At 44.2% G+C, this 25,923-nt stretch overlaps 1 protein-coding gene across 5 annotated transcripts in view; it reads right to left on the bottom strand.

Annotated features, from left to right (window-relative positions):
- The window catches only part of DOCK1 (dedicator of cytokinesis 1), a 563,137-nt gene that overhangs the window by 359,063 nt on the left and 178,151 nt on the right, over window positions 1-25,923 (bottom strand). For all 5 annotated transcript variants that reach the window (XM_052661098.1, XM_052661102.1, XM_052661099.1 and 2 more), the window contains exons 24-25: window positions 21,795-21,865; window positions 18,955-19,061 (exon numbers count right to left, since the gene is read on the bottom strand). In XM_052661098.1, coding sequence (XP_052517058.1) covers window positions 18,955-19,061; window positions 21,795-21,865 — 178 coding nt within the window. The remainder of the gene's footprint in view (window positions 1-18,954; window positions 19,062-21,794; window positions 21,866-25,923) is intronic.

Raw genomic sequence — 25,923 nt, 5'->3', positions numbered from 1 at the left:
TGGACATTTTGCTGCCATTTTGTCATGTTTAAAGACTTTCATCCTGTTAAGTTTCTGAGAACATAAAAATCCATTTGTTATAACCCTTCATGGGCCCACAGTAACGAGAGATACTATGGAATATACACACGGGATGTTTTCAACATCCACAGGATAACTGTGGTTTTAACCTTACACTGCCGCCCACCTCTGGCTGGTCAAGATAAAGGGGGCCATGGGGATAAGCCCACCTCACCGAGAGGCTGGAACAAGAGCACATGAACAGGACTTTGGGAGGGTGCAACACTCCTGTCCAGAGGGCCAGCACAGGCCCCTGACCACACGCCCATCACAGGGCCAGCTCACCAGGAGGGAGCGGCCGCATGCCCAGGGCTTCTGTGCAGGCGCATGGACCACACCAGGCATCTCCTGCAGGTCTCCAAGGACAGAGGGTCACAGGGCGGCTGCACCTTCAAAAGCACGACCCAGGCCTCCCCACGAAGAAGAGCAACGTCCCAGGTCCCGCAGTGGCTGCGAGGACCACAGCTGGAAGCAGCCCAAGCTCAACTGACCCACCTTCCTGGTGACCCATGACTGGCAGGCCCCAGCCCAGGCCCCTGACAGACCTGGGACAGGTGGGCTTCCGGTGCCAGGTCTCAGACAGCTGGGATCTAAGAGTGGCTCTGGGACCTGCTTGTTCCTCTGGAACAGTCTGTTAGAGGAGGGGTCTGTGTGTAAGTGTGTGTGTGTGTAAGTATGTGTGTGCACACGTGCCTGTGACTTCCTACACATGTGTGGGCACGTGTGAGCAGGCATGCATGTGCTCAGGGGGAGAAGTGCTCTCTTCCCAACAAGACAGCTGCCCAGGACTTCAGTCCACAGTCTTCTGCATGGTTGAACCCAGTGCTCTGCTTGTTTGACACGGCGAGCGAGGACGTGAAACCAAGGGCCGCCCATCCCATCCTCAGAAGACATCGGGCAAAGCCGTCACTGCAAGCTCCCACTTGCCTCTCTGGGGTCTCAGCTGCACTGATCACTGTCCAAGCCGATCCCACCAGCAGTGCTCGGGCTCACGTGCACATGCACTTGCGTGTGCATGCATGTGTGTGTGTGTGTGTGTGCGCGTATGTGTGTGTGCAGGTGTATGTGCGTGCACGTGCATGTGTGTGCGTGCATGTGTGTGCATGTGTGTGCACGTGCGTGTGTGTGCATGGGTGTGCATACGTGTGTGGGTGTGAATCCGTGTGTGCACGTGTGTGTGCACGCACACGTGTGTGTGCGCATGTGTGTGCATGTGCGTGTGTGCGTGTGTGTGCCTGCAGATGCACGTGTGTGTGCACACGTGCACACATGTGCTCACACACAAGAGTGTTGATCTGCGTTCTCTGTAACTACAGGCGCAGAGGCTCACAGGAGAAGGTCTGCAGTGAGAAGCAGGTCTGCCTCCTGGTGCCGCCGCAGCCACCCAGCAGCCCTCCCCACCCAAAGCAAAATGAACCTTATTTTACAAAGGACACCACTGACTCTGCATTTACATTCCTTTCAGCTTTCTCAAGAAGTGGTGGGACTAAGTTTGCAATAACACTAAAGATCCTGAAAAATTTTCTAAGTCAAAACAAAACATTAAGAACATAGAGGAAGGTACCCCCACACACAACCACTCACGCACCCACCCACCCACACCCACACGTACAAACATACCCACCCATACAGTCACACCTGCAACTAAAGCATCAGACATGTATCTGGCAGTCAAGGAAGAGGAATCCCCTGTCATATCCTGAGTGTCTCAAATCGGTGACCCCAGTAACCTTCTCCATGAATAGAATACCATTTCTACAGCGAGATCAGTGCCTATAGTCTCACTTGGTTCAGAATGGATGTCCTGGGAAGCTGACAATCTCCCCACTCAAAGGAAAAAGAGAAAAACAACCAACCAAACAAACACTGAAATCAAGAAAACACATTTTAAGCCAACCACCCACAGATCAACACATGGAAAAAAGCTGTGACCAGCACATGACTGAAGCCTAGGAACCTGGGCCAGTCTATTTGATTTTGTTTGTTTTTCACTAAAGTAGAGTCAAGTCCCCTATGATTAAAAGGACATCTTTTTTGGTGTTAATTCTAGGAGGTATTGTAGGTAGGTCTTCATAGAACCATTCAACTTCAGCTTCTTCGGCATTAGTGGTTGGGCATAGACTTGGATTACTGTGATACCAAATAGCTTGCCTTGGAAATGAACAGAGATCATTCTGTCGTTTTTGAGATTGCACACAAGTACGGCATTTTGGACTCTTTTGTTGACTATGATGGCTACTCCATTTCTTCTAATGGATTCTTGCCCACAGTAGTAGATATAACAGTCATCTGAATTAAATTTGCCTGTTCCAGTTCATTTTAGTTCACTGATTCCTAAAGTGTCAATGCTCACTCTTGCTACTTCCTGTTGGACCACTTCCAATTTACCTTGATTCATGGACCTAATATTACAGGTTTCTACACAATATTGTTCTTTACAGCACCGGACTTTACTTCCATTACCAGTTTATTTATTTAATGTATAAGCAGAATACATCATGTGAAATGCCAGGCTGGATGAACCACACGCTGGAATAAAGATTGACAGGAGAAATATCAATAACTTCAGATATGCAGATGACACCAGCCTTCTGACAGAAAGCAAAGAGGAACTAAAGAGCCTCTTGCTGAAGGTGAAAGGGGAGAGTGAAAAAGCGGGCTTAAAGCTCAACATTCAAAAAACTAAGATCATGGCATCTGGTCCCATCAATTCGTGGCAAATAAATGGGGAAATAATGGAAACAGTGACAGATTTTATTTCCTTGGGCTCCAAAATCACTGCAGATGGTGACTGCAAACATGAAATCAAAAGACACTTTCTCCTTTGAAGAAAAGCTATGACAAACCTAGACAGCATATTAAAAAGCAGAGACATTACTTTTCCAACAAAGGTCTGTTTAGTCAAAGCTATGGTTTTTCCAGTATTCATGTATAGATGTGAGAGTTGGACCATAAAGAAAGCTGAGCACTGAAGAACTGATGCTTTTGAACTGTGGTGTTGGAGAAGATTCTTGAGAATATGCTGGACTACAAGGAGATAAAATGAGACAGTCCTAAAGGAAATCAACCCTGAATATTCATTAGAAGGACTGATGCTGAAGCTCTAATACTTTGGCCACTTGATGCAAAGAACTGACTCCTTAGAAAAGACCCTGATGCTGGAAAGCACTGAAGGCAGGAGGAGAAGGGGATGAGATGGTTGCCCAGCATCACCGACTCAATGGACGTGAGTTTGAGCAAGCTCCGGGAGGTGGTGATGGACAGGGAAGCCTGGTGTTCTGCAGCCCACGGGGTCAACAAAGAGTTGGACACAACTGAGCGACTGAACTGAACAAGAGTTGGTTTACAATAATGTGCTAGTTTCAGGTGTACAGCAAAGTGATTCAGTGTACATATATCTATAAACATTTTCAGATTCTTTTCCATTATAGGTTATTGTAAGATACTGACTGTAGCTCCTTGTGTCATACAGTAGGTTCTTGCTGTTCATCTATGTTATATACGAAAGTGTGCTTCTGTTAATCCCGAGAGTCACAGACATAGAAAACAAGTTTATAGTTGACAAAGGGAAGGAAGAGGGGAGGGATAAATTGAGAGTTTGGGACTAACAGTCTAATTGATTTTGAAAAAGCCTTTTGGTCTGATTAAAGTTCTGTTTACCCATGCACAGAACAAAATAATAATATCTACCTGTCTCACTCTTTGCCTTGAATCTTGGGCAAGTTACTTCAACTCTAGAAGGCTTAATTGTCCTTCTCTTTAAACGGGCATGCTACTGTTAACCCTTCAGGCTCACTGTGAGAATCAAATGATGTAATGTGTGTATCTGGCAAGTAGTCAGCACTCAGTCAAGGGTAGCTGTCAATAACTGTAACGGAAATAATATTATTCTGCAAAGTCAGCTTTTCCAACAAAGTACACAGCAAAAACTCCTGCCTTAGAGTTTGTCAGTCAATAGGGTAGCCAGTGAGCCCTTGAAATACAGCCTGTTCCACTGATGAGTAGAATTTTTAACTTAAGTTAATTTCATGTAATTTTTTACATTTAAGTTTTTAACTTAAATGTAAAAAAATGGACACCTGATTCAGTTCTTGCAAACAACTATTTGGAACGACGGAACAGCATGTATACATGAATCTCCTTTCCTGTGGTGAATTTTATTAAATGTGAAAAATACAGATCTAGAGTCTGTGATGAAAATTCAGCATTCAAACTGAGATATGATATACATGGAAAAACCCACAATGGGTTTTAGAGAGTTCCTATGGGGGAAAAAAAAAAAGCGTGTGAAACATGCCACTTGTAATATTTAGATCAAGGTCGTGTTGACATATTTCAGATGAAATATATTATTAAAATTAATTTCACCAACTGTCTTGTACTTTTTTTTTTTTTTACTGTGGACTGTATAAAATTATAAATTGTGTATGTAGCTGGCATTTTATCTCTGTTGGACAGCGCAGTCTGGGAGTGTGCTAGGAAGCAGATGTTGGAGGCCTCCTGTGCGATTTCTCATTTTAATGAACTAGTGCTCATCTCTGGAAGGAGAGTCAAGGCCACAGCTTTCTCCCGGCGGACGGTCTTCAGTCACAGGCGTGACTGTAGGCCTCATCAATGCCTGCTAGTCTGCGTCGAGGCACGGAGCTGACCTACAAGAGAGCCACAACCCGGCAGCACAGTTGTCCTGGCTTTTCCCTGCCATGCACAGAGTGACTGCTGACAGCCCCGCCCAGACAGCCAGGAAGGCGCAGGCAGCCCCGGGCCCAGATCCCTCGCAAATCAGCCATGGGGATCAGAGCCCTGCAACACACCAGCCAGCCTTCCACACCCGTTTCCCCAGTGCGATCCACTTTGATTACAGACAGCAATAATGTGACATCTGCTCATTCTCAGCTGTGCAGGCTGAGGCCATGATGATTAATGCTCTGGTAATGGGCACAGAGCAAAAAATATTAATCTTTGTAAAAGGTATTCAACAGGCATCATCAACTTATAAATGTCCAAGGAGAATATCCGTCTATAACTCCATTACAGCTCTACATCAAAGCAGGATGCAAACACGAGAATGAATCTGTCTGTTTAAAACATTCATTTTATGAACACTGAATAATGTGCTTCTTAATTTTTAGTTTGGTCACATTAAACAAATGATCCATAAAGTGCGTTTAATAACCTTGAGCCTGTTACACAGAACTAAGATCCAGACGAATACTTTTAATGAGAATTAAACAGCAAGAGTCATATAAACGGGGGATGCTTTGCTATCCATCTTTTTCAGACAATCATCCGATTTTTCAACAACCTAAGAACCCTGTACCCACATGATTCAATTTGTTCAAATAACTCTCTCCCTCTATACAAATCTTCCAGCACCAGAAATGCGGAACACAGAGCCAGCAATGGAAGGGATCACAGGAGCAATCTATTCATGTCCCAGCTGTACAGACGTGGGGACAAGCAGCCAGTGTAGGGACCAGGCAGCCGCTGAACTAGAATGAGATGTCTGATCCCAAAGCCAGATGACTATGCATGTAAACGTGTGTAAACATGTGTGATTCAGGTAACTTTACATGTCTAATGAAGATTAAATTTTTCCAAGAATCATTTTAATTCACTTTACCTAAGTGATCATTAGCGGTACCAGCAGGGTAAATTCACATCAAGTAAGCCTAAGCATATCAGTTTCCCTTTCTGAACTTTAGATCTTGGTCTGTGAAGTGGAGTAAATACAACTGCCCTGCTCTGTGTTTCTGTTCCTACCAACAGGCAGTCCCTTTGCAAGTATTCTGGTCAGAGGATTCTCAGCACCACTTGGCCAAGTGCTGAAATAATCGGAAATAAGATAATCTGCCTGTCAGCTCTGAGGTACCCAATGTCACAAAACTTTAATTGAGAGAGTGGCCGAGCAATTAAAAGTCTTGAAAACTGGAAGGGAGCAGGGCAAGACGCAGACTGTAGAGAGCAAGAGAAAAAGAAGTCGGGCAAAGATATGCCTTCTGGCTGAAGCCAAAGGGCCTCTTATAAATTGTGTCATGTTTTAAAGAAGGGAGAGGCGTAGCAGATATTTTGTATCCTTCAGTTTGGAGAAGTGTAATCATAGAGAGTAACCGTTCACTAATATTATGTTGTTGTCGTCAGTCACTAAGTCATGCGTGACCCTCTGCAGTCCCATGGACTGCAGCACACTAGGCTTCCCTGTCTTCCAACATCTCCCAGAGCTGCCCAAGTTCATGTCCATTGAGTTGGTGATACTATTTAACCATCTTATCCTCTGCTGTTCCCTTCTCCTTCTGCCTTAAATCTTCCCCAGCATCAGGGTCTTTTCCAATGAGTCAGCTCTTCATACCAGGTAGGCAACGTATCGGAGCTTCAGCAACAATCCTTCCAATGAGTACTCAGAGGTGATTTCATTTAGGATCGACTGGTTTGATCTCTCTGAAGTCCAAGAGTCTTCGCCAGTACCACAATTTAAAAGCATCAATTCTTCAGCAAATTCAGATTATAATAAGAAATACCTTGTCAAATGAAAGAAGAATCACTGGAGAAAAATCTCAAATGAGTCCCATTTAAAAGCAGACCAAAAAAAAAAAAAAAAGGCAGATGAAAATATTCGTAAGACTCAAGCAAAATGCCAGGGAAGATAGTGTGCAAAGTACTGGTCAGACCAGGAATTTGTTCTCTGGGTAGAAATGCATCAAGGAGGTGTCTCAGGACCTTTGAGAGGAATGCTATAGGCTTGCCAGTCCTTGGGCAGAACCGTACTGTGTGGAAGATGAGGAAACAAAGACTGAAAAATGGGGCTGGGGAGTTGTGTGCATTCATTTACCCAAGTGTGTGAAGGGAACCAAGAATATAGGTCTTGGCCTGTGCAGCCCAGAGCACATTCGTCTACTAGTTGTCCCAGTGATGAGCTATATGGTTAAAAAACAACGTCTAAACCTTATGCTCTGTCCCCTCCATCTTGAGGGAAGGACTATGCCCTCAGGGAGGAGTTTATGCAACAGAAATTAAAAAAACAGCATCTCAAAAGAGAACCCAGGAGACTGCAGGCTGAGCTGAGGACCCTCCACCTGTCCCAGGCAAGTTTCTGTAGGCAACAGGAGGGACCATGAACTGGGGAGACTCAGAGTCCTAGCGCCAGTGTGAGCATGACTCGATAAGGGACCATCAAGCCGGCCTCTTCTAAGACTGCTCCTTGTGCCAATAATATCAAGCAACAGGGACAGAAGTTCACTCAGAGGGGAGCGCAGAACAGAGAACCAATAGACTATCGATAAAGGTTCGACCAACTGCACCCTAAGGAACTTGACGCCACCAATTTAATCACACAGAGAGAGAGAGGCTAGGAAAACTCCATAAGCACATGAGCACAATGCGCTACACAGCTTATGTTTCATTTATGTATGTGCTTATTTATTCACATACTTGTATTTTATCTTGTTCCATATGGCATCTGAAGTGAATTCAGTTTTCAGAATGCACTACTCATACAGTGGATGCGAATCAGCTTAAGAGTAGGTAATGGATTTGTAACAAGGAAAGTCCTTAATCAGCACCATGGTGGTGGACAGCTCCCTGTCTGGGACTCTGCTTACCAAGTAAAACTTGCCAGTTAACTCCTGGGTGGTTATCTGTAAATTAAGAAAATTACTCTTTTCCAATTAAATATTTTTAAATGGCTCTGAAGCCTCTCAGAGGACTCAAATTTGCTCACCAACAGTCCTGAGCACATGCTAGGTGCTCAACAAATTATAATGGAATTTAAATGGATATAATTAAGAAACTGAAATTGAGTTCACCCTCCCAGATTCATTAAACCACTTCTAAAAGACTGCTCTGTTTTAATAAGTGATGTTTTCAAAAACACATACAATGAAAGCTGTAGACTGACATATTGATTTAGGGATGAAAAAAAGTACACTATGTTACAGATAAAGATTAAAATTTTCTCAGGGCATGAAAAAAATGGAGAAAATTATATTTATATTCCCTAATTATTTAAGAAATTAGTCTTTGGGTTTCACAGCTGGTAATGTTCATTAGAAGTCTTCAGCACAACTATCTAATTAAAGTATTCCAGAAAGCTACACAAGTGGTACATTAAGTAACTGCCACATACAACACTACAACCCCAATTTTTCTTTCTGTGTAACATCCGTCAAGTTAACAAAGCTACGACAGAGTACTTCTGGTTTTAGGATCCCTTTCAATGAAGAGAAATCTCTTTTGAGATTTGTTTATGGATCCAAAGCATCAAGAAGGTATATTTTACTACAGGTCTGTATTAAACACATAGTTTCCCTTTCTACACTTTAAAGCATGACAAACTGATTCACAGGGTAATTTTTTAGAGATATAAATTTTCTATTTTGGATGGAATGACGATGAAAACAGTCTAGAAGTCTGAACCAATAATTCCTACTAGGAGTCCCACTAGGCATCTGAGTCTTTGGCCTCAGATTTTCGAGGGTTGCTGTAACTAATGTTCTCACCTCTGCTTGATAACTGGAAGACTCAATCACCTGAAAATAAGAATGAGGGAAATAATTTTTAAGCTCTCTAGGCCTACATTTTAAAGAAGCTCTGTACTGTTCAAAAATGGAAGACAAATGAGGTTTGATGAGGCTGATGAACACTGTCTAAAAGGAGCCTATTCGTTATACTGAAGGACGGAGCCACAGGAATGGCCAGAGAATGAGGGAATGACACACTGTCCATTCCTCCTCACTGCTAGATGGCAAACATCAGGGGGAAAAATAGAAATAAACAAAGGGGTCCCAATGAATAGTAAAGCTAAAACCAAAGTAATTTACCAAGAGTACTAAACCAAACTACTATCAAGACTGGAAAGAGACAGTGTTGCCACTAAGTCTCCAAATCTTTATTCTCCAAACCTTACTACCCTGTAAAAACAACTTATGACACAAGGTAAGTATATTTAAGTTCCGAAGGAAATACTGTTCATGCGCTTCTCAAGGCAAGAATACTGAAGTGGTTTACCGTTCCCTTCTCCAGTGGACCGTGTTGTCTCAGCAGGCCTTACAAACAGCTAAGAAATGAAGAGAAGCAAAAGGCAAAGGAGAAAAGGAAAGATATTCCCATCTGAATGCAGAGTTTCAAAGGATGTCAAGGAGAGATAAGAAAGGCTTTCTAAGGACTCAATGCAAAGAGATAGAGGAAAACAATACAATGGAAAAGACTTGAGATCTCTTCAAGAAAATTAGATATACTAAGGTAACATTTCATGCAAAGCTGAAAGGGCACAATGAAGCACAGAAATGGTATAGACCTAACAGAAGCAGAAGATATTAAGAAGAGGTGGCAAGAATACATAAAAGAACTGTACAAAAAAGATCTTCATGATCCAGATAACCACAATGGTGTGATCACTCACCTAGAGCCAGACATCCTGGAATGTGAAGTCAAGTTGGTGTTACAAAGCACCACTATGAATAAAACTAGCAGAGGTGATGGAATTCCATCTGAGCTATCTCAAATCCTAAAAGATGATGCTGTGAAAGTGCTGCACTCAAAATGCCAATAAATTTGGAAAACTCAGCAGTGGCCACAGGACTAGAAAAGGTCACTTTCCATTCCAATCCCAAAGAAGGGCAATGCCAAAGAATGTTCAAACTACTGCACAACTGCACTCATCTCAAATGATAACAAACTAATGCTCAAAATTCTCCAAGCGAGGCTTCAACAGTATGTGAACCGAAAACTTCCAGATATTCAAGCTGGATTTAGAAAAGGCAAAGAGATCAAATTGCCAGCATCCGCTGGATCATAGAAAAAGCAAGAGAATTCGAAAAAAATATCCACTTCTGCTTTATTGATTACACCAAAGCCTTTGACTCTATGGACCACAACAAACTGTGGAAAATTTTTAGAGAGATAGGAATAACAGACTGCCTTACCTGCCTCCTGAGAAATATGTATGTAGGTCAACTATCAACAGTTAGAACCAAACATGGAACAACAGACTGATTCCAAATTGGGGAAGGAGTACGTCAAGGCTGTACACTGTCACCCTGCTTATTTAACTTATATGCAGAGTACATCATCAGAAATGCCAGACTGGATGAAGCATAAGCTAGAATCAAGATTGTTGGGAGAGATATCAATAATATCAGATATTCAGATGACACCACCCTTACAGCAGAAAGTGAAGAGGAACTAAAGAGCCTCTTGATGAAAGTGAAAGAGGAGAATGAAAAAACTGACTTAAAACTCAACATTCAAAAAAACTAAGATCATGGCATCTGGTCCCATCACTTCATGGCAAATAGATGGATGAACAATGAAAACACTGACAGACTTTACTTTCTTGGGCTCCAAAAGCACTGCAGATGGTAACTGCAGCCATGAAATTAAAAGACACTTGCTCCTTGGAAGAAAAGCTATGACAAACCTAAACAGTATATTTAAAAGCAGAGACATTACTTTGCTGACAAACTTCTGTCTAGTCAAAGCTATGGTTTTTCCTGTGGTCATGTATGAATGTGAGAGCTGGACCATAAAGAAAGCTGAGTGCCAAAGAATGGATGCTTTTGAACTGCGCTGTTGAAGAAGGCTCTTGAGAGTCCCTTAGACTGCAAGGAGATCCAACCAGTCAATCCTAAAGGAAATCGGTCCTGAATATTCATTGGGAGGACTGATGCTGAAGTTGAAGCTCTAATACTTTGGCCACCTGATGTGAAGAACTGACTTTTCAGAAAAGACCCTGATGCTGGGAAAGATTGAAGGTGGGAGGAGAAGGGGAAGACAGAGGATGAGATGGTTGGACGGCATCACTGACTCAAGGAATAAGAGTTGGAGCCAGCTTCAGGAGTTGGTGATGGACAGGGAAGCCTGGCGTGCTACAGATCATGGGGTCACAAAGAGCCGGACATGATTGAGCTACTGAACTGGACTGAACTGAAAGAAAATCTGTCAGTTACTTCTGTCACTTTCAATATGAGAATACAGAAAAACTAGATCCTGAAAGGCAAGGAAATTCAGTGTTACTGGAATGAGCTTTCCTCAGGTCTCAGGTACAGAAGCACAGCAGAAAGGAGCCCATGTGGGTAATAGAATGTCTCCACTTCAGCTGTTTGCAAGTATGCCCAATGTGCTTGACAAATTTAAGTCAATGCTATCTCAGCTTGATTTCTTTTATTCCAGTTTCTATAACATTAATGTGAAATATTTCTGTCAGCATAAATCCCAAACCATAGTGTCCTTGTGTTTATGTTAATTTAATTACACTGAAACCTTTCATTTCTATAATAGGATCGAAGCTTTAATCTTCATAGCTTTTGTCAGATAGGTGGGCAACTATGTAATCACATGGGAACAAAGCTACAAATATACAAAGGATGAAGCTTTGACCTTTCCTTCTATTTTAACTTGATTTAAAAGTCTGCTCACTCCATGCCACAGATTATTTGGAAGAGTTACCTTTTTGTGAAGCACAAAATCTATTTAACCAGCTTTCAAGTAGTCAGATCACATCTCTAGACAATGCTTGGAGCCATTCCTGTCCATTCCCCAGCTGTCCACACAGGGCAGGATACAGAGCCCAAGCCCTTCCCCTCAGCCACGGACCAGGAACGGGAACAGCCCAGGGCTCCTGACATCAGCATAGGGACCAGCCCCTCCGCACCTCCTTCCTCTTCTGAAACAACGCCATCTCCTCTGACTATAGGCTCACATTTAAAAAGCCACCCTCCCGAAACACTGTGAAGGCTAGGATTTGCTTCAGCCTATCTGGGGGAGCGTGAGGGGAGGAATGGATTGGGATTAGTTGGGATGAATTTGGGATGAGCAGATGCAAGCTATTAGACATAGAATGGATCAACTACCAAGTCCTACTGCACAGCACAGGGAACTATACGCAATATCCTGGGAATAAACCATAATGGAAAAGAACATGAAAAAGACAGTGAAGGACAGAGGACCCTGGCACGCTGCAGTCCGTGGGGTCACAAAGAGTCAGACACGACTGAGCGACTGAACAGCAGCAAATGTAGTGTGTGTGTGTGTGTGTGTGTGTGTGTGTGTGAGTGTGTGTGTGAGTGTGTGTGTGTGTGTGTGTGTGTGTGTGTGTGACGGAATCACTTGGCTGTACAGCAGTAATGAACAACGCCGTAAGTCAACTATATTTCAATAAAGTATATTTAAAAATAAAAACATCTAGGGGACAGGCACAGAGATAAAAAACAGGACTACGACTTACTAGCATCTGAAGCCCAGTGAGGGGAACATAGGCTTTCGTTATTACACTCTTCTCATTTTCCTGTATGTTCAAGTTTATCCGTAATTTTAACGAAGAGCCATCTTGAATTGTCCCTTGTTGAAATTCTTCTTTCCACAAAACAGGGAAATAATAAAATCGAAAGCAAAAAGACCACGACCTTAACTTTACACAACTGTTCACAGATGACCGTCTGTACCTCAAGTCTCTCACCATCTTCCTTCTCTCCTTCTGTTACTTCTCCTTAAAGATAGGTCCTCCCTACTCCATGATCACCCCACTCAGAGCCTAGACAGGGAGAGAAGGCCATCTTCCCCCACACAAACACAGGACGTCCCCTCCCTTAGAGCAAGTGAACCCGACACGCACGCCATGCTTTCTTCTCTGCACTGCTCCCCAGGGAAAGACGTGCTGGGCGTGAACATTCAATAAACATGCACCATGAGTCAAGCCCTGTTTTGTTGCTGTTGTTCACTCCTGAATCCTTGCCACTCCATGGACTGGCACACCAGGCACCTTGGTCCTGCACTGTCTCCCAGAGTTTGTTCACATTCACGTTCACTGAGCCGATGATGCCACCCGACCATTTCATCCGCTACCACGACCTTCTCCTTTTGCCTTCAACCTTTTCCCGCATCAGGGTCTTTCCCAAAAGAGTCAGCTCTTCTCATCAGATGGTCAAAGCACTGGAGCTTCAGCTTCAGCATTAGTCCTTCCAGTGACTATTCAGGATTGATTTCCTTTAGTATTGACTTCTTTGATATCCTTGCAGTCCAGGGATTCTCAAGAGTCGTCTCCAGCACCAGAATTGGAAAGCAACAGTTCTTCGGCTGTCAGCATTCTTTATGGATTAACTCTCAAATCTATGCATGACTACTGGAAAAACCACAGCTTTGACGATACAGAACTTTGTTGGCAAGTGTTATCTTTGTTTTTTAATCTGCTGTCTAGGTTAGTCATAGCTTTCCTTCCAAGGAGCGAAGGTCTTTTAATTTTATGGCTGCAGTCACCATTCGCAGTGATTTTGGAGCCCAAGGAAATAATTTGCCAGTGCTTCCACTTTTTGCCTTTCTATCTGCCATGAAGTGATGGGACCAGGTACCATGATCTTAGTTTTTTCAATGTTGAGTTTCTAGCCACCTTTTTCACTTTCCTCTCTCACCTTCATTAAGAGACTCTTTAGTTCCTCTTCACTTTCTGCCATTAGGGTGGTGTCATCTGCATATCTGAGGTTGTTAATATTTCTCTTAGTAATCTTGATTCCAGCCTGTGATTCCTGTGAAAGTTGCTCAGTCATGTCCAACTCTTTGTTGGACCCCATGAACTAAACAGTCCATGGAATTCTCCAGGCCAGAATACTGGAGTGGGTAGCCGTTCCCTTCTCCAGGGGATCTTCCAGACCCAGGGACTGAACCCAGATCTCCTGCATTGCAGGCTCTTTACCAGCTGAGCCACCAGAGAAGTTCAAGAATACCAGAGTGGATAGCCTATCCCTTCTCCAGGGGATCTTTCTGACCCAGGGATCAAATGGGGGTCTCCTGCAATGCAGGCGGATTCCTTACCAGATGAGCCACCAGAGAAGTGATTCATCCAACCTGGCATTTCGCATGGTGAACTCTGCATAGAATTTAAATAAGCAGGGTGACAATATACATACTCCTTTCCTGATTCTGAACCAGTCCGTTTTTCCATGTCTGTTTCTCATTGTTGCTTCTTGACCCGCATACTCAGGAGACAGCCAAAGTGGTCTGGTATTCCCATCTCTTTAAAAATTTTCCACAGTTTGTTGTGATCCACACAGTCAAAGGCTTTCCCGTAGTCAATGATATAGAAGTAGAGGTTTTTCTGGAATTCTCTTGTTTTCTCTACGGTTCAACAAATGTTGGCAATTTGCTCTTTGGTTCCTCTGTTTTTATTAAACCCAGCTTGAACATTTGGAAGTTCTCAGTTCATCTATGAACTGGCTTGAAGGCCTTGTTCTAGGTAGCAGCAATAGAAAAACAACAGGGCCATGATCAAAGCCCTCTCATCTCAAGGAAGGACCACAGAAAATAAGCAAGCCTAGAAGGAAAGCAGGCAATGAGCACACAGTGTGGAGAGTGGCCAGAGGAGCCGTGGGCAGCATGGCCGGGGTATTCCCTGCACAGTGATCTGAGTGCCTCTCGGGGGAAGCTCCCTATTTAATCCCTTTCAGTATTTGATCTGAATCTATCTTCTTTTCACCAATTTTCTTTCAGCATGTATTTGACATGATAATACCTTCCTCAAAGAGGACAAGGTCTCATCTGCTAGTTTTCTACGAAATCTTCAACAAAAATGAAGAGACAGGCCTAACATTTATTGAATGTGCATTAAATGCTGAGTGCAGATCTCAGTATCACACATGTATCAATCTGCAGGTAATGTAATCTTGGCAAGAAGAAAAGGGCAGCTGGAGAAACTGAAGCCTGGAGGGTAACTTAGCGGAGGTCACTGAGTTAGCAGGTCACAGAGGTAGGATGTGAACGCAGGCAATCTGATCACAAAGTCCACACACGCTTGCAATCCTCTTATAGGCTGCCTGCCCTCATTACAGAGAAGAGCTCAGAAACATGTAGTTCTTTAATAATGAGGAAGCAAAATAATGAGGAAGCCACTACCCTGGTGGCTCAGACAGTAAAGAATCTGCCTGCAATGAGTGAGACCCAGGTTCGATCCCCGGGTTGGGAATATCTGCTGGAAAAGGGAATGGCAGGTCACTCCAGTATTCTTGTCTGGATAATCCCATGGACAGAGGAGCCTGGTGGGCTACAGTCCATGGGGTCTCAAAAGAGTCAGATACGACTGAGTGACTAACACACACACAAAATCATTTATAGAAGAAATGATGCAAGCCAGTCATTCATTTTCTTTTGTAAACAAAGCAACGGAGGACAGGCAGAACACAGAGAAAAGGCTGATGTGGCCGACAGCCAGTCCTGAGCTCCGAGTTCTCTGGCGGTCTCCAGAGGGGCTGAGACACTGACGCCATCAGTCATCTACCACAGCCAGCACTCAGGATGGCCAGGTCCACGCTCCGGCTTCTGAATAGCCTTCTTATACCAGGGGGAGATCTCTACATTGCGAGCTCTGTTTCCCGAATACAAAAGCCAAAACTCAAAGCCACAGCCACACTTGCATCTACAATGCGGAATACATCCTCTGTTCTGCCAAGGAGGTATAGTCTTCTAGGGATGGCAACTGTTAATGAGCAGTGGGAAGGACAGCTCTGTAAAGGACTCCAGTTTCCTTCGGATCAGGCTAGAGGATACGGAGGTAACAGGAGCTGCGAGGACCTGACTCAGAAGGAGCATCGCAACTCGTACAGCTGTGAACACATGGCAGCGACAGTGCCCGTGATGTCCAGACCAGTTCGGGCCAAACACAACTGTCTTTGCCAAAAGACACTTCTCCTGCTGTAGCCTAACAAACTCAGCTGGATCCTCTGATTCCTGGTCCTTTAAGAGGACAGAAGAGGAGCAGGCTGAGCTAACCTGCACCCCGTAAGCCTTGGCCTGCTGGGACCCACACCTGGCAAGGGAAGGGTTTCCTGCAGAGGGGCAATGCCCATCTCAGAATTCACTCCCAGCCCCACTGCACCCAAATCAGCTTGCTAATCCCATCATAATGAGACTGGAATATCTTTGATATTGGAGGGAGATGGAAAGAAGCGTTTCGGAGCAAAGCAACAGAGTCTCTGCTATGAGAGGAGCAACACGCATGCTGATGAGCAAAGACTCACCCCCAGAGCCCAACAGGGGAGCCGGAGGAGCCAGACAGGGAGCCCCTCCACCCACACCCCCCGAGAACGCAGACCATCCGGCGCAGTCCGCAGCTGGCACTGCCGAATCTGGCCAGAACGCATTCTGAAGATCTAGACACCAAGGGAGCTAGTTTGAGCGATCCCACTTGGATCAGGAAAGAGGGCATGGGCAACTACATTTTTTACAAATTAACAAGGAATGGAACAAGCGAAGACACTCACAGCCATTGTATCTCATCAGAAAACAGTTTGCCTTTAAATATTTATACCAAATGTGGCACAAAATATTTTGCACAAGCAATGACATTGTAAGAACAAACCAGCTGGAAGATTTCCAGTGTTATATCTTTCCTGACAAGGGGGTAAGATGGCTCTTGGTAACTCTGAAGATGCAAGGAGTCTGAGGTGAGAAAAATCAAGGTTGTCTTTGCTGTCTTTACCCAAAAAGATTGTGAAAACTCAAAGCCTGTACACGGGGCCGTTTTTACATTGGACAGCACATTCTGAAATGCTTCCGGGCAGCCAGTAAGTGTCTGGAAGTACATTTGGGGAGCCAATTATGGCTCAGACATCATCTAATAATGGGACAGGTCTAGAGCTGCGTGTAAGACATGAAGCTTCAGGCTAATTTTGGCTCATTCATCACTGCCCATAATAATTCTGGATTCATTTATTTCCTACGATCTCATTGACTACCTTGGGCACATCTGGCTATTGAGATTCGATTCCAACCTTTGTAATATCTAGAAAGATACTAAGTTGATCATTCTAAAATATGATATATCCTGGTAATTCCCTGTCAAACAAAGCTAAATATTTATTTTTATGCTCCATGTTTCTAAACAAGGCTTAAGGCAGTCTAAGATTAAAAAAAAAAAAAAAAAGACATAAAACAAGAATGAGAACAGAAATTGAGGACAGTAAAGAGAGCAACTGCCAAACACACAGACTGCCATAATCCTCAAAAACAAATCCTAGGTTTGCCTTCATGCGATCTACTAGCTAAAAACATGTGTAAGCTTCCACAGAAGAAAACACCTCCCTGAAATACATTCTTAAAAGCAGATCTATTTTAGTATGTTTAACTGAACTGTTTATGCCTTAGGTCCTTACTCAGAAGGACCTCATTCATTTGGCATGTGGGACAGAGTGTTCAACAGAAATTTTGAAATAGCTGTCATTCGTCTGCAAAAAGATCTTCCCTATAAAAACACTCAGTAAAAGACAAGTACAAAAAGAAGTGAAGTTGCTCAGTCATATCTGACACTTTGCCACACCATGGACGGAGGAGCCTAACAGGATTTTCCAGGCAAGAGTACTGGAGTGGATGGCCATTTCCTTCTCCGAGAAATTTTCCCAACCCAGGGATCGAACCCAGGTCTCCCTCATTGCAGGCAGACGCTTTACCGTCTGAGCCACCAGGGAAGCCAAGTACAGTTAATCCTCAATAACTGTTACTTTCTGACAATTGTTAACTCAGAAAAGTTGATGGTAATAGTGGTGGACATGTGTGTGTGTGTGTGTCTTAGGGTTGGATGGCTGGAAGAAGAGGTATTAGTAATCTCCCTAATAAGATCCAGATATAAAATTTTCAGGGGATTTTACCTGCTGTGGCATCAAGTTTAGTTGATATGGAAAGAAACAATGAGGCCACGTCTTCACAAATCACCTCTACCACCATGCCCCGCCAAGGGCCCCAAAGAGTCCCCAAGCTTTAGTAACACCTGAAGAACAAGCAATTCAATATCCAGCCTTCCAAGGAGAGCTTGAAACACGGACCGTTGGAGTACCGGCTTAAGGAGATGTGTGAGCGCTAAGTCACAATCAACAGTGACAGAGTTGACTTTCTTTTACGCAAGTGACAAACAGAGAACGATGTTTGGAAGGGCTGCAGGAAGCCACTCACTTCTTGGCTTCATGTGCTTTCTCCAGAAAAACACTGCCACTTACACGAAGTCTTAACATTTCCTCTTAACCTAAGCCTTCGCTATAAGTATAGACTACAGGGAATTGTATAAAGTTAAATAAAGAAAAAAGATAAAAAACATACGGTCCAGTAGTCCAGATGGTACAAACGATTAACCAGACACACTGAGTTCTCCACAGGAAACTGAGCTGCTCCATTTCTGGAACACCACACATGAGGACAGAAGAAAATGAAAGGAAAGGCCAAACACCGGGACAGAAATGGAGCAGAAAAAATGTGTGCCGTTCCATCAGAATGCCACTCAACAGCCTTCCCGTCTCCCTCCAATAAATGAGGAAGGCCGTGGGATTATGCAAAGGTCTTAAGCTTTCAATAAAACTTCTTGACAAGTGTAAAATATTAATTCAATCTGTCCAAACAGAAAGAAAGTGATTAATAAAAAAGGGTAGGGAGATAACATGTGGAAACATAAAGTGTCCTCAGGATAAATGAGTTGAGGAATCATTCAAATTCTTTCTCCTTTGCGCAGGGTTTGAGGAAGCCCTGTCACAAAATGCTAAGTTCAGGCTAAGACAGAACCATTACTTCGAGGTTGAAAGAAAATTTGAAACTTTTCATTGCAATCATCTCAATGGAAGTCAGTGATTGCCTCCCCAGGATAGATAATCACACATCTTAAAGGCTACAATGTATGCTGATTATCCGAGGGCCTTGATATACACCTAAATTCTAAACTACGAGGATTGGCCTTCATTTCTCAATGATCTAGTACCTACAGTAGATGTCAATTACCATTCGCTGGCAAGGGCTAAATCTTCCTTTCTTGTGACGCAGCTGTTTTAATTGGGAGCAACCTCCCCACTCCTTTTGACAAAGAGAGAATTCAGAAGGGTCAAGGTCTCCAGACAATGATTAATGTGACAGTTCAGTGATTCTCAGGGTTTCACTCACCATGCTGTGTGAAGAGGTCACTGTGAATTATTTCAATCAAGCAATACAGCTTCTGAATGGTCAGCAAACCCACGGGGACATTTAGGATGAAATCAGTAAACATTTTGCTGTAAAAGGAAAAACCCAAGGGAGAGAGTTGAAGGATATACTACAAAATGACCCAACAGAATACAAGACGGTACTGAGACGTGAGCTCACTGAATGGTCATTAAGAGCCACCAGAATGTTGAATGAGGCCCATTATATAATATGGACCAAAATCTCACCCCAAAGAATAATGCTTTATGATGTTATTGTTCATTTCACACCCACTAAAATGGCCATAACTGAAAAGAGCACCAATACCAAGTGTTGGCTAGGATATGAAGGAGCCAGTACCCTCATGCCATGCTGGTGGGAAGGCAGCACGGGGCAGCCACTTGGGAATACTGTCTGGCAGTTTCTGAAAATGTTACCATAGTTATCATCAGACCCAGCACTTGCACCTCTAGGTGTATACGCAGAAATGAAAACATATTTCCACCCAGAGCCCTGTGCATGAATCAAAGAAACGCTATCCATTACACGTGAAAAAATGGAAAAACCCAGATGTCCATCAACTGATGAATGGATAAACACTTCACCCATTAAAAAAAAAATGAATTTCTGACATTCACAGACCTTGAACACATTACACTAAGTGAAAGAAGCCTGTCACAAAAGGCCACATATTGTGTGACTTTACTTATATGAAATGCCCAGAAAAGGCAAACCTATACAGACAGAAGGATTAGCGGTTGCTGAGCACTGGAGTGGGAGTGGGCAGTGACTCTTCACGGGCACAAGGAATCTTACTGGGGTGATGAAACTGTTCTGACGTTAGATTACGGTAATGGTGTAGAAGTCTCCTTCGGGATGTGGGAAACCAAGATGTCTTCAGTGCAGGAAGTCTATTGTAAACTACAGAATGCAATGTTGAATTCATTTAGAGGTGTATGGGGGTGTGTGTGTGTTTGTGTGCATGCACGTGCATGCACAGAAGATAACCGGAAGGATCCAGATCATCATGGAATCATTATAACTTTGAGCTATTCTCCTCTGTGATTTCTTCTGTATCATCACAACATGACTCAATCTTCCAAAGAGGGAAAAACACATCCATGATTTTCAAAGTCATTGAAGAAGAACCCACGCATGCAGAAAGAGTCAAGGGCCCAAGAGCAGATGGCACTGGTCCTGGGGAAGGGTTGCAGGGGGTGGTCTTCAGGCACAAGGCACACGCACCAGCTGTGAACATGGACGTCACCCCAATAATGAGCGAAGGCCTGGCCCTTGAGCCCCAGGAAGGCAGGCCCAGAGTGAGGCCATGACCCACCAAACCTCAGCTCCCCGTTCATTCCGCTTTCTCCATATCTGAGGTTCTCAAACAGGAGCATTCATTGGAAGCACCTGGAGGGATCTTTGAAGCCAAATGGCTGGACCCCACCGCAATTTCTAATTCAGGAGATCTGGGAAGGAGCCCGACATTCAGCAAGTCCCGGGACCCAGTGGGGCTGCTATTGCCTTGACCACTGTCTGAGAGCCAGGCGTGCAGAGACCTAAGCGGGCAGACACAGTGCCCAAGGGTCCGTTTGTTCCTCCTTTTCTCATCGAGTGCCTGTTAAGCTAGAACTGGCACTGTCGGTGCCCAGGGGCCACAAACAAATGTGTCCGCGTGGGACACTAAATCCTTGGGCACATCAGACACGAGATGATTCATGAGGCGAGCAGCTCCCCAGGAGCCCCTCGCCCCTCACTCCCAGAGCAGGAGTGACCTATGGTGAACATAAAGTGCAGGGAGGAAGACCGCTTTTCACTCCATTTAACCACCCAGGGGACACAGGGCCCTGTGCCAATATGTAGGGGGGCTTTTCTGGCTGGTCAAATGGTGCCATTACCTGGGGTTAAGTTTACTGTATCAACTGTTAAATCAAATCGCCAGTCTAGGTTCGATGCATGAGACGGGGCGCTCAGGGCCAGTGCATTGGGATGACCCTGAGGGATGGGATGGGGTGGGAGGGGGGTTCAGCATGGGGGACACATGTACACCCATGGCTGATTCATGTCAATGTATGGCAAAAACCACCATAATATTGTAAAGTAATTAGCCTCCAATTAACATAAATAAATTAATTTTAAGAAAATCCAATCAAGGATCAGATGAGGACTGTGCTGTGATGTCTGGGGTCACAAAGGCCATGTACCCACTCGCTCACGACACCTCTTTTCCAAATGCAGTGACGTCTGCATGGTATACACCTGAGACTGGGCTTAGACAGGGATGGTAGCAACACTGAAAGGTGAAAGGAAGGATTCCATCTCCAGCGTGACTCCGAGGTCTGACAGCCCATGTCCACCTTGCCTGGAGTTTGGTTTGGTTTGGTTTTGGTTTTAGTATAACCTGAACTGACAACCTCTGGCTGCTCTGTCTGAGGTTCACTGCTCTCGGTCAGGAAACCCCTGGAGAGAAGCTGTGTGGAGGAGGTGAGACACAAATATTAAAGTTCCTGTGTCAAAACGTTTAGGTGCAGAAAACAAAACCCAAACCCAAGAACCATGTATTGAATTTTCAACTCTAAAGGATGCAAAATGCCAAATCTGTATTATTTATGCGTGAAGCTAAAATTAATCCTCTAAAGAAACTATTGTGACTGTTGATAGAGGATTCCTTTTTCACATAAAGACATAATGAGCTAGAACATGTTCCAGAAGGATTCAGGGCACGGACCTACGTGGATATGAGCCAGAACCCTGGGCATCGCATGAACTAAAGGAGGCCAAGCACGGTACGTGGGAAGCCTTTGCCCTGGGTGCTTCCTTACCTGAGCTCTTTGGGATCAAATACCAATTTCACATCGTTGACAATAGTTGGCAAGTACTTCAGCGCTGCCCCCTGCAAACCAAGAACAGAGAAGAAGGTTGGGCATCATGCAGTTTGGCAAATGTGAATACGAAATCGCAATCACTATGAAGAACCAGACGCACATCAAGAAGGCAACACTTCCAGATGAGAAGCTGATAGCTAAACACAACAGAAATAGAGGGGGTGATAAAAAGCCTCTGATACACAAACAATGGAGATTTGTTACATGGTTATCCTGACACATAATAACAACAGCAGCATTCGCTAAAACCAATATTCTTTGCTTGCTCTCTGAATGCCTGAGAAGTGAAAGTTGAAAGTTAGAAGTGAAAGTTGAAAGTTCGTCGCTCAGTTGTGTCCAACTTTTTGCGACCCCCATGGACTGCAGTCGGTCAGGCTCCTCTGTCCACAGATTTCTCCAAGCAAGAGTACTGGAGTGGGTTGCCAATGAATGCCTACACTGCGCTAATAAGCTTTTATGTGATTTTCTCCTTAACTCTAAGGAAGTTACAGCAAAAGAATACCTGTGCCCCCAAGCTATCGGATCCACTGCAGCCGTCCCACTGCCAACAATTACAGTGATTGCCTTTGTTCCACTGCAACAATGACTGCCTGTATATCTAGGTCTCTTAACTTGGAATTGTTTTCTTCTTCAGTAACTTTATTTCCCATATTCATATTCCATATCTTCCAGGAAACCCATACTTTCAAAAACTAAACTGACGGTAATAACAATAGATTCTAATACATGCCCTGCACTATGCTGCTGCTGGTGTTTCAGTCACTAAGTTGTATCTGACTCTATGCAGCCACACGGACCGCAGCCCACCAGGTTCCTCTGTCCGTGGGATTTTCTAGGCAGATTGCCATTTCCTCCTCCAGGGGATCTTCTTGGCCTGGGGACTGAACCCATCTCTTCTGAGTTGGCAGGTGGATTCTTTACCACTGAGCCCCAACCTGGGAAGCCCCTGCACTGTGCTAAATCCTTATATATTTTATCTTTAATTTCAACATAAATCCTACAGGGAGTTCGCTGTGTTGGAAGGCAAGGTAACTGACAATGGGGATGTTAATGACTTTGCCCCTGATCTCACAGTTAGTACTGAGCTGAGATAGAATTAAAATTCAGTTTGGTGGGGGAAAAAAATATATATCGTTTGGTGGGAAGCCAGAGCCTCAGTGCCCATCATTTATAACTGGTTGGGGAAAAGTCCTGGAATTTTAGAGTCCTGACCCTGGCTGGGATTGACCCCCACCCCTGCCTGTCACTCTAAAGGACTCCTTCTATCAGGCTGGGCGCCCCTCCCCCACTTACCGAACAAAATGGAGGGAAACTATTTTCATCTAAATACCTCCAGGGGCTGCAATAAAGCTCAGAATCTAATTGAAAAGAGCACTGGATGAAGAGATAGTGCCACACCTATTACCAAAAACAGTTGTCAGCATTGTTTTCCAAAAGCAAGTAGGTAGAAACACATTTTAAAAAGAATACCCTGAGTATATACGGTCAACTGATTTGCAGCAAAGGGACAAAGGCGCAGCCTCCTCCAGCACCAAATGAAACTCCTTCCATACCTCACTCCCTATATAAAAATTCACTTTAAATGGAACTTAGATCCATAGATCTTCTATTCTAAAACCTATAAAATGGCAGAAGATACTTGTGAATTTGGGCTAAGCAAAGATTTCTTTCACATGACAACAAAAGCATAGTCCCTAAAAGAAAGGAAAAGTAATCAATTATGTCATCAAAAAAAAGAATTTCTGCTCTTCAAAAGAACTTCTGCTGAGATAACAACAGATTAACCACACACTAGGAGAAAATAACTGCAAATCACACATCTGATAAAGATTTATATCCACCATATACAAAGAATTTTTAAAACTCAATAATAAGAAAGCAATCTTCCTCCCAAAATAGGCCAATGATTTTTTGAAGAGGCACTGTTTACAAAGAAGACCCATGGGTGACAGATAGGTATGTGACAAGCTGCTCAGCATCACTAGCCACCAAGGAAATGCAAATTAAAACCACAAAGAGATACCACTAACGTCTACTAGAATCACTAAGCCAAAATAAAATAAAACAAACAAACAAAAAAATCTGACCATACCATGTGCTTTCTGGAGATGCTACAGATCTGAAAGCAAACTGGATCGGCAAGTTTGAGAAAGCACTCCCCATGCAGCCCAGCAATCACACTCCTGAGAGGGGCCCCATGGAAACGCAAACTCAGGTTCACATAAAACCTTGTGTCTGAAAGTTTACAACTACTTGAAATTGTCAAAACCTAGAAACAACCTAAATGTTTTCAAGAGGTAAGTCCCTACAATGAAGCATGCCTCAGCCATGAAAAACACCAAGACTTGAGTCCCTGCAATGGAGCACGACACAGTCATGAAAAATACCAGGACGTGAGTCCCTGCAATGGAGCACGACACAGTCATGAAAAACACCAGGACGTGAGTCCCTGCAATGGGGCACGACACAGTCATGAAAAATACCAGGACGTGAGTCCCTGCAATGGGCCACGACACAGTCCTGAAAAATACCCAGACGCTGTTATATATGACGTGGATGAACCTCAAGTGCATTCTGAGATGTAAGACAAGCTCAAAGCTTCAAATTGACTCCATTTTTAGATCATTCAAGAAAAGGCACAACTAGAAGGAGGGAGCACACCTCAGGGGCTTCCCCGGGGATGGAGTCTGGGGAGAGCTTATCCCTAGTGAAGGACTGAAGAAGGCAGGTGGTGGTCAGAACTCTCCTGTATGACTATGTACAAACTATACCTTGCATTTTTAAATGAATAAAAATATATTAACTAGAGGGACAGCCATGAAAAACGCCTGAGAGACTCTTGGACCTTTTAACACTGGTGTCCAAGAGTTAAGCAGTCAGATTCAAGTAACTTCAAAGATGAGTTCCGGTTTCCTCTGGTGTCACCTGTGAATTTTCTGTAACTGCCAGACACTTCTCTAGGAGCTTGCCTCTCCTGACAATAAGCCCTCAGCACAGCCAAACGAGAGAGGCCTACCACCAATGCCTTTCACAGATAAGAAAGTGAAGCCGTTTGCCAGGTTGTGGAGCCAGTCTATCCACCTCCAGGGTAAGAGTGAAACCACCCCACAAAAGCTTCCACGCTCCACAGTCAAGATGCTCAAGGACAGGGAAACAAGGTTACCTGTCAGTCTGCACTACAGGGCTTCCCTGGTGGCGCAGCGGACAAGAATCCACCTGCCAGTGCAGGAGACACGGGCTCAGTCCTTGGTCTGGGAAGATCCCACACGTCTCAGAGCCACTAGGCCTGTGCACCACAACTGCTGAGCCTATGTTTTAGAGCCTGGGAGTTGCAACTACCGGAGAAGGCGATGGCACCCAACTCCAGGACTCTTGCCTGGAAAATCCCATGGATGGAGGAGCCTGGTGGGCTGCAGTCCATGGGGTCACTAAGAGTCGGACAGGACTGAGCGACTTCACTTTCACTTTTCACTTTCATGCATTGGAGAAGGAAATGGCAACCCACTCCAGTGTTCTTGCCTGGAGAATCCCAGGGACGGCGGAGCCTGCTGGGCTGCCATCTCTGGGGTCGCACAGAGTCAGACACGACTGAAGCGACGTAGCAGCAGCAGCAGCAGCAGCAGTTGTAACTACTGAGCCCATGAGCTGAAACTACTGCAGTCCGAGTGCCCCAGAGCCTGTGCTCTCTAACAAGAGAAGCCACTGCAATGAGAAGCCTGCGCACCGCAGTTAAAGAGAAGCCCCCATGAGCAGCAATTAGAGAAAGCCCACGTGCAGCAACAGACACCCAGCACAGCCAAAAATAAAATGCAAATACAATAATAATTTGTAAAAAAAAGTCTGCACAACAGACTTATCGGTGCCTTTTCCCCCAACGGTAATCCCGTCCTTCCATGCCGGCCAGGTCAAGGAATCCCAACTCCCCACTTCGAGAGGCAACTTCTGAAAAGAACCTTAAATGGAAACAATTTCGTTCCTGTTTCCGAAGTTCTGCTTCAACTACCTCGGAGTTGCTTTGAAAAACTGAAAGATATTTATTGTGACATTTAATAATAAACGTTTGCAC

The sequence above is a fragment of the Budorcas taxicolor genome, chromosome 23 (assembly GCF_023091745.1).
Source record: "Budorcas taxicolor isolate Tak-1 chromosome 23, Takin1.1, whole genome shotgun sequence".
Taxonomy (NCBI): domain Eukaryota; kingdom Metazoa; phylum Chordata; class Mammalia; order Artiodactyla; family Bovidae; genus Budorcas; species Budorcas taxicolor.
This window is presented reverse-complemented; position numbering and strand designations above follow the sequence as displayed.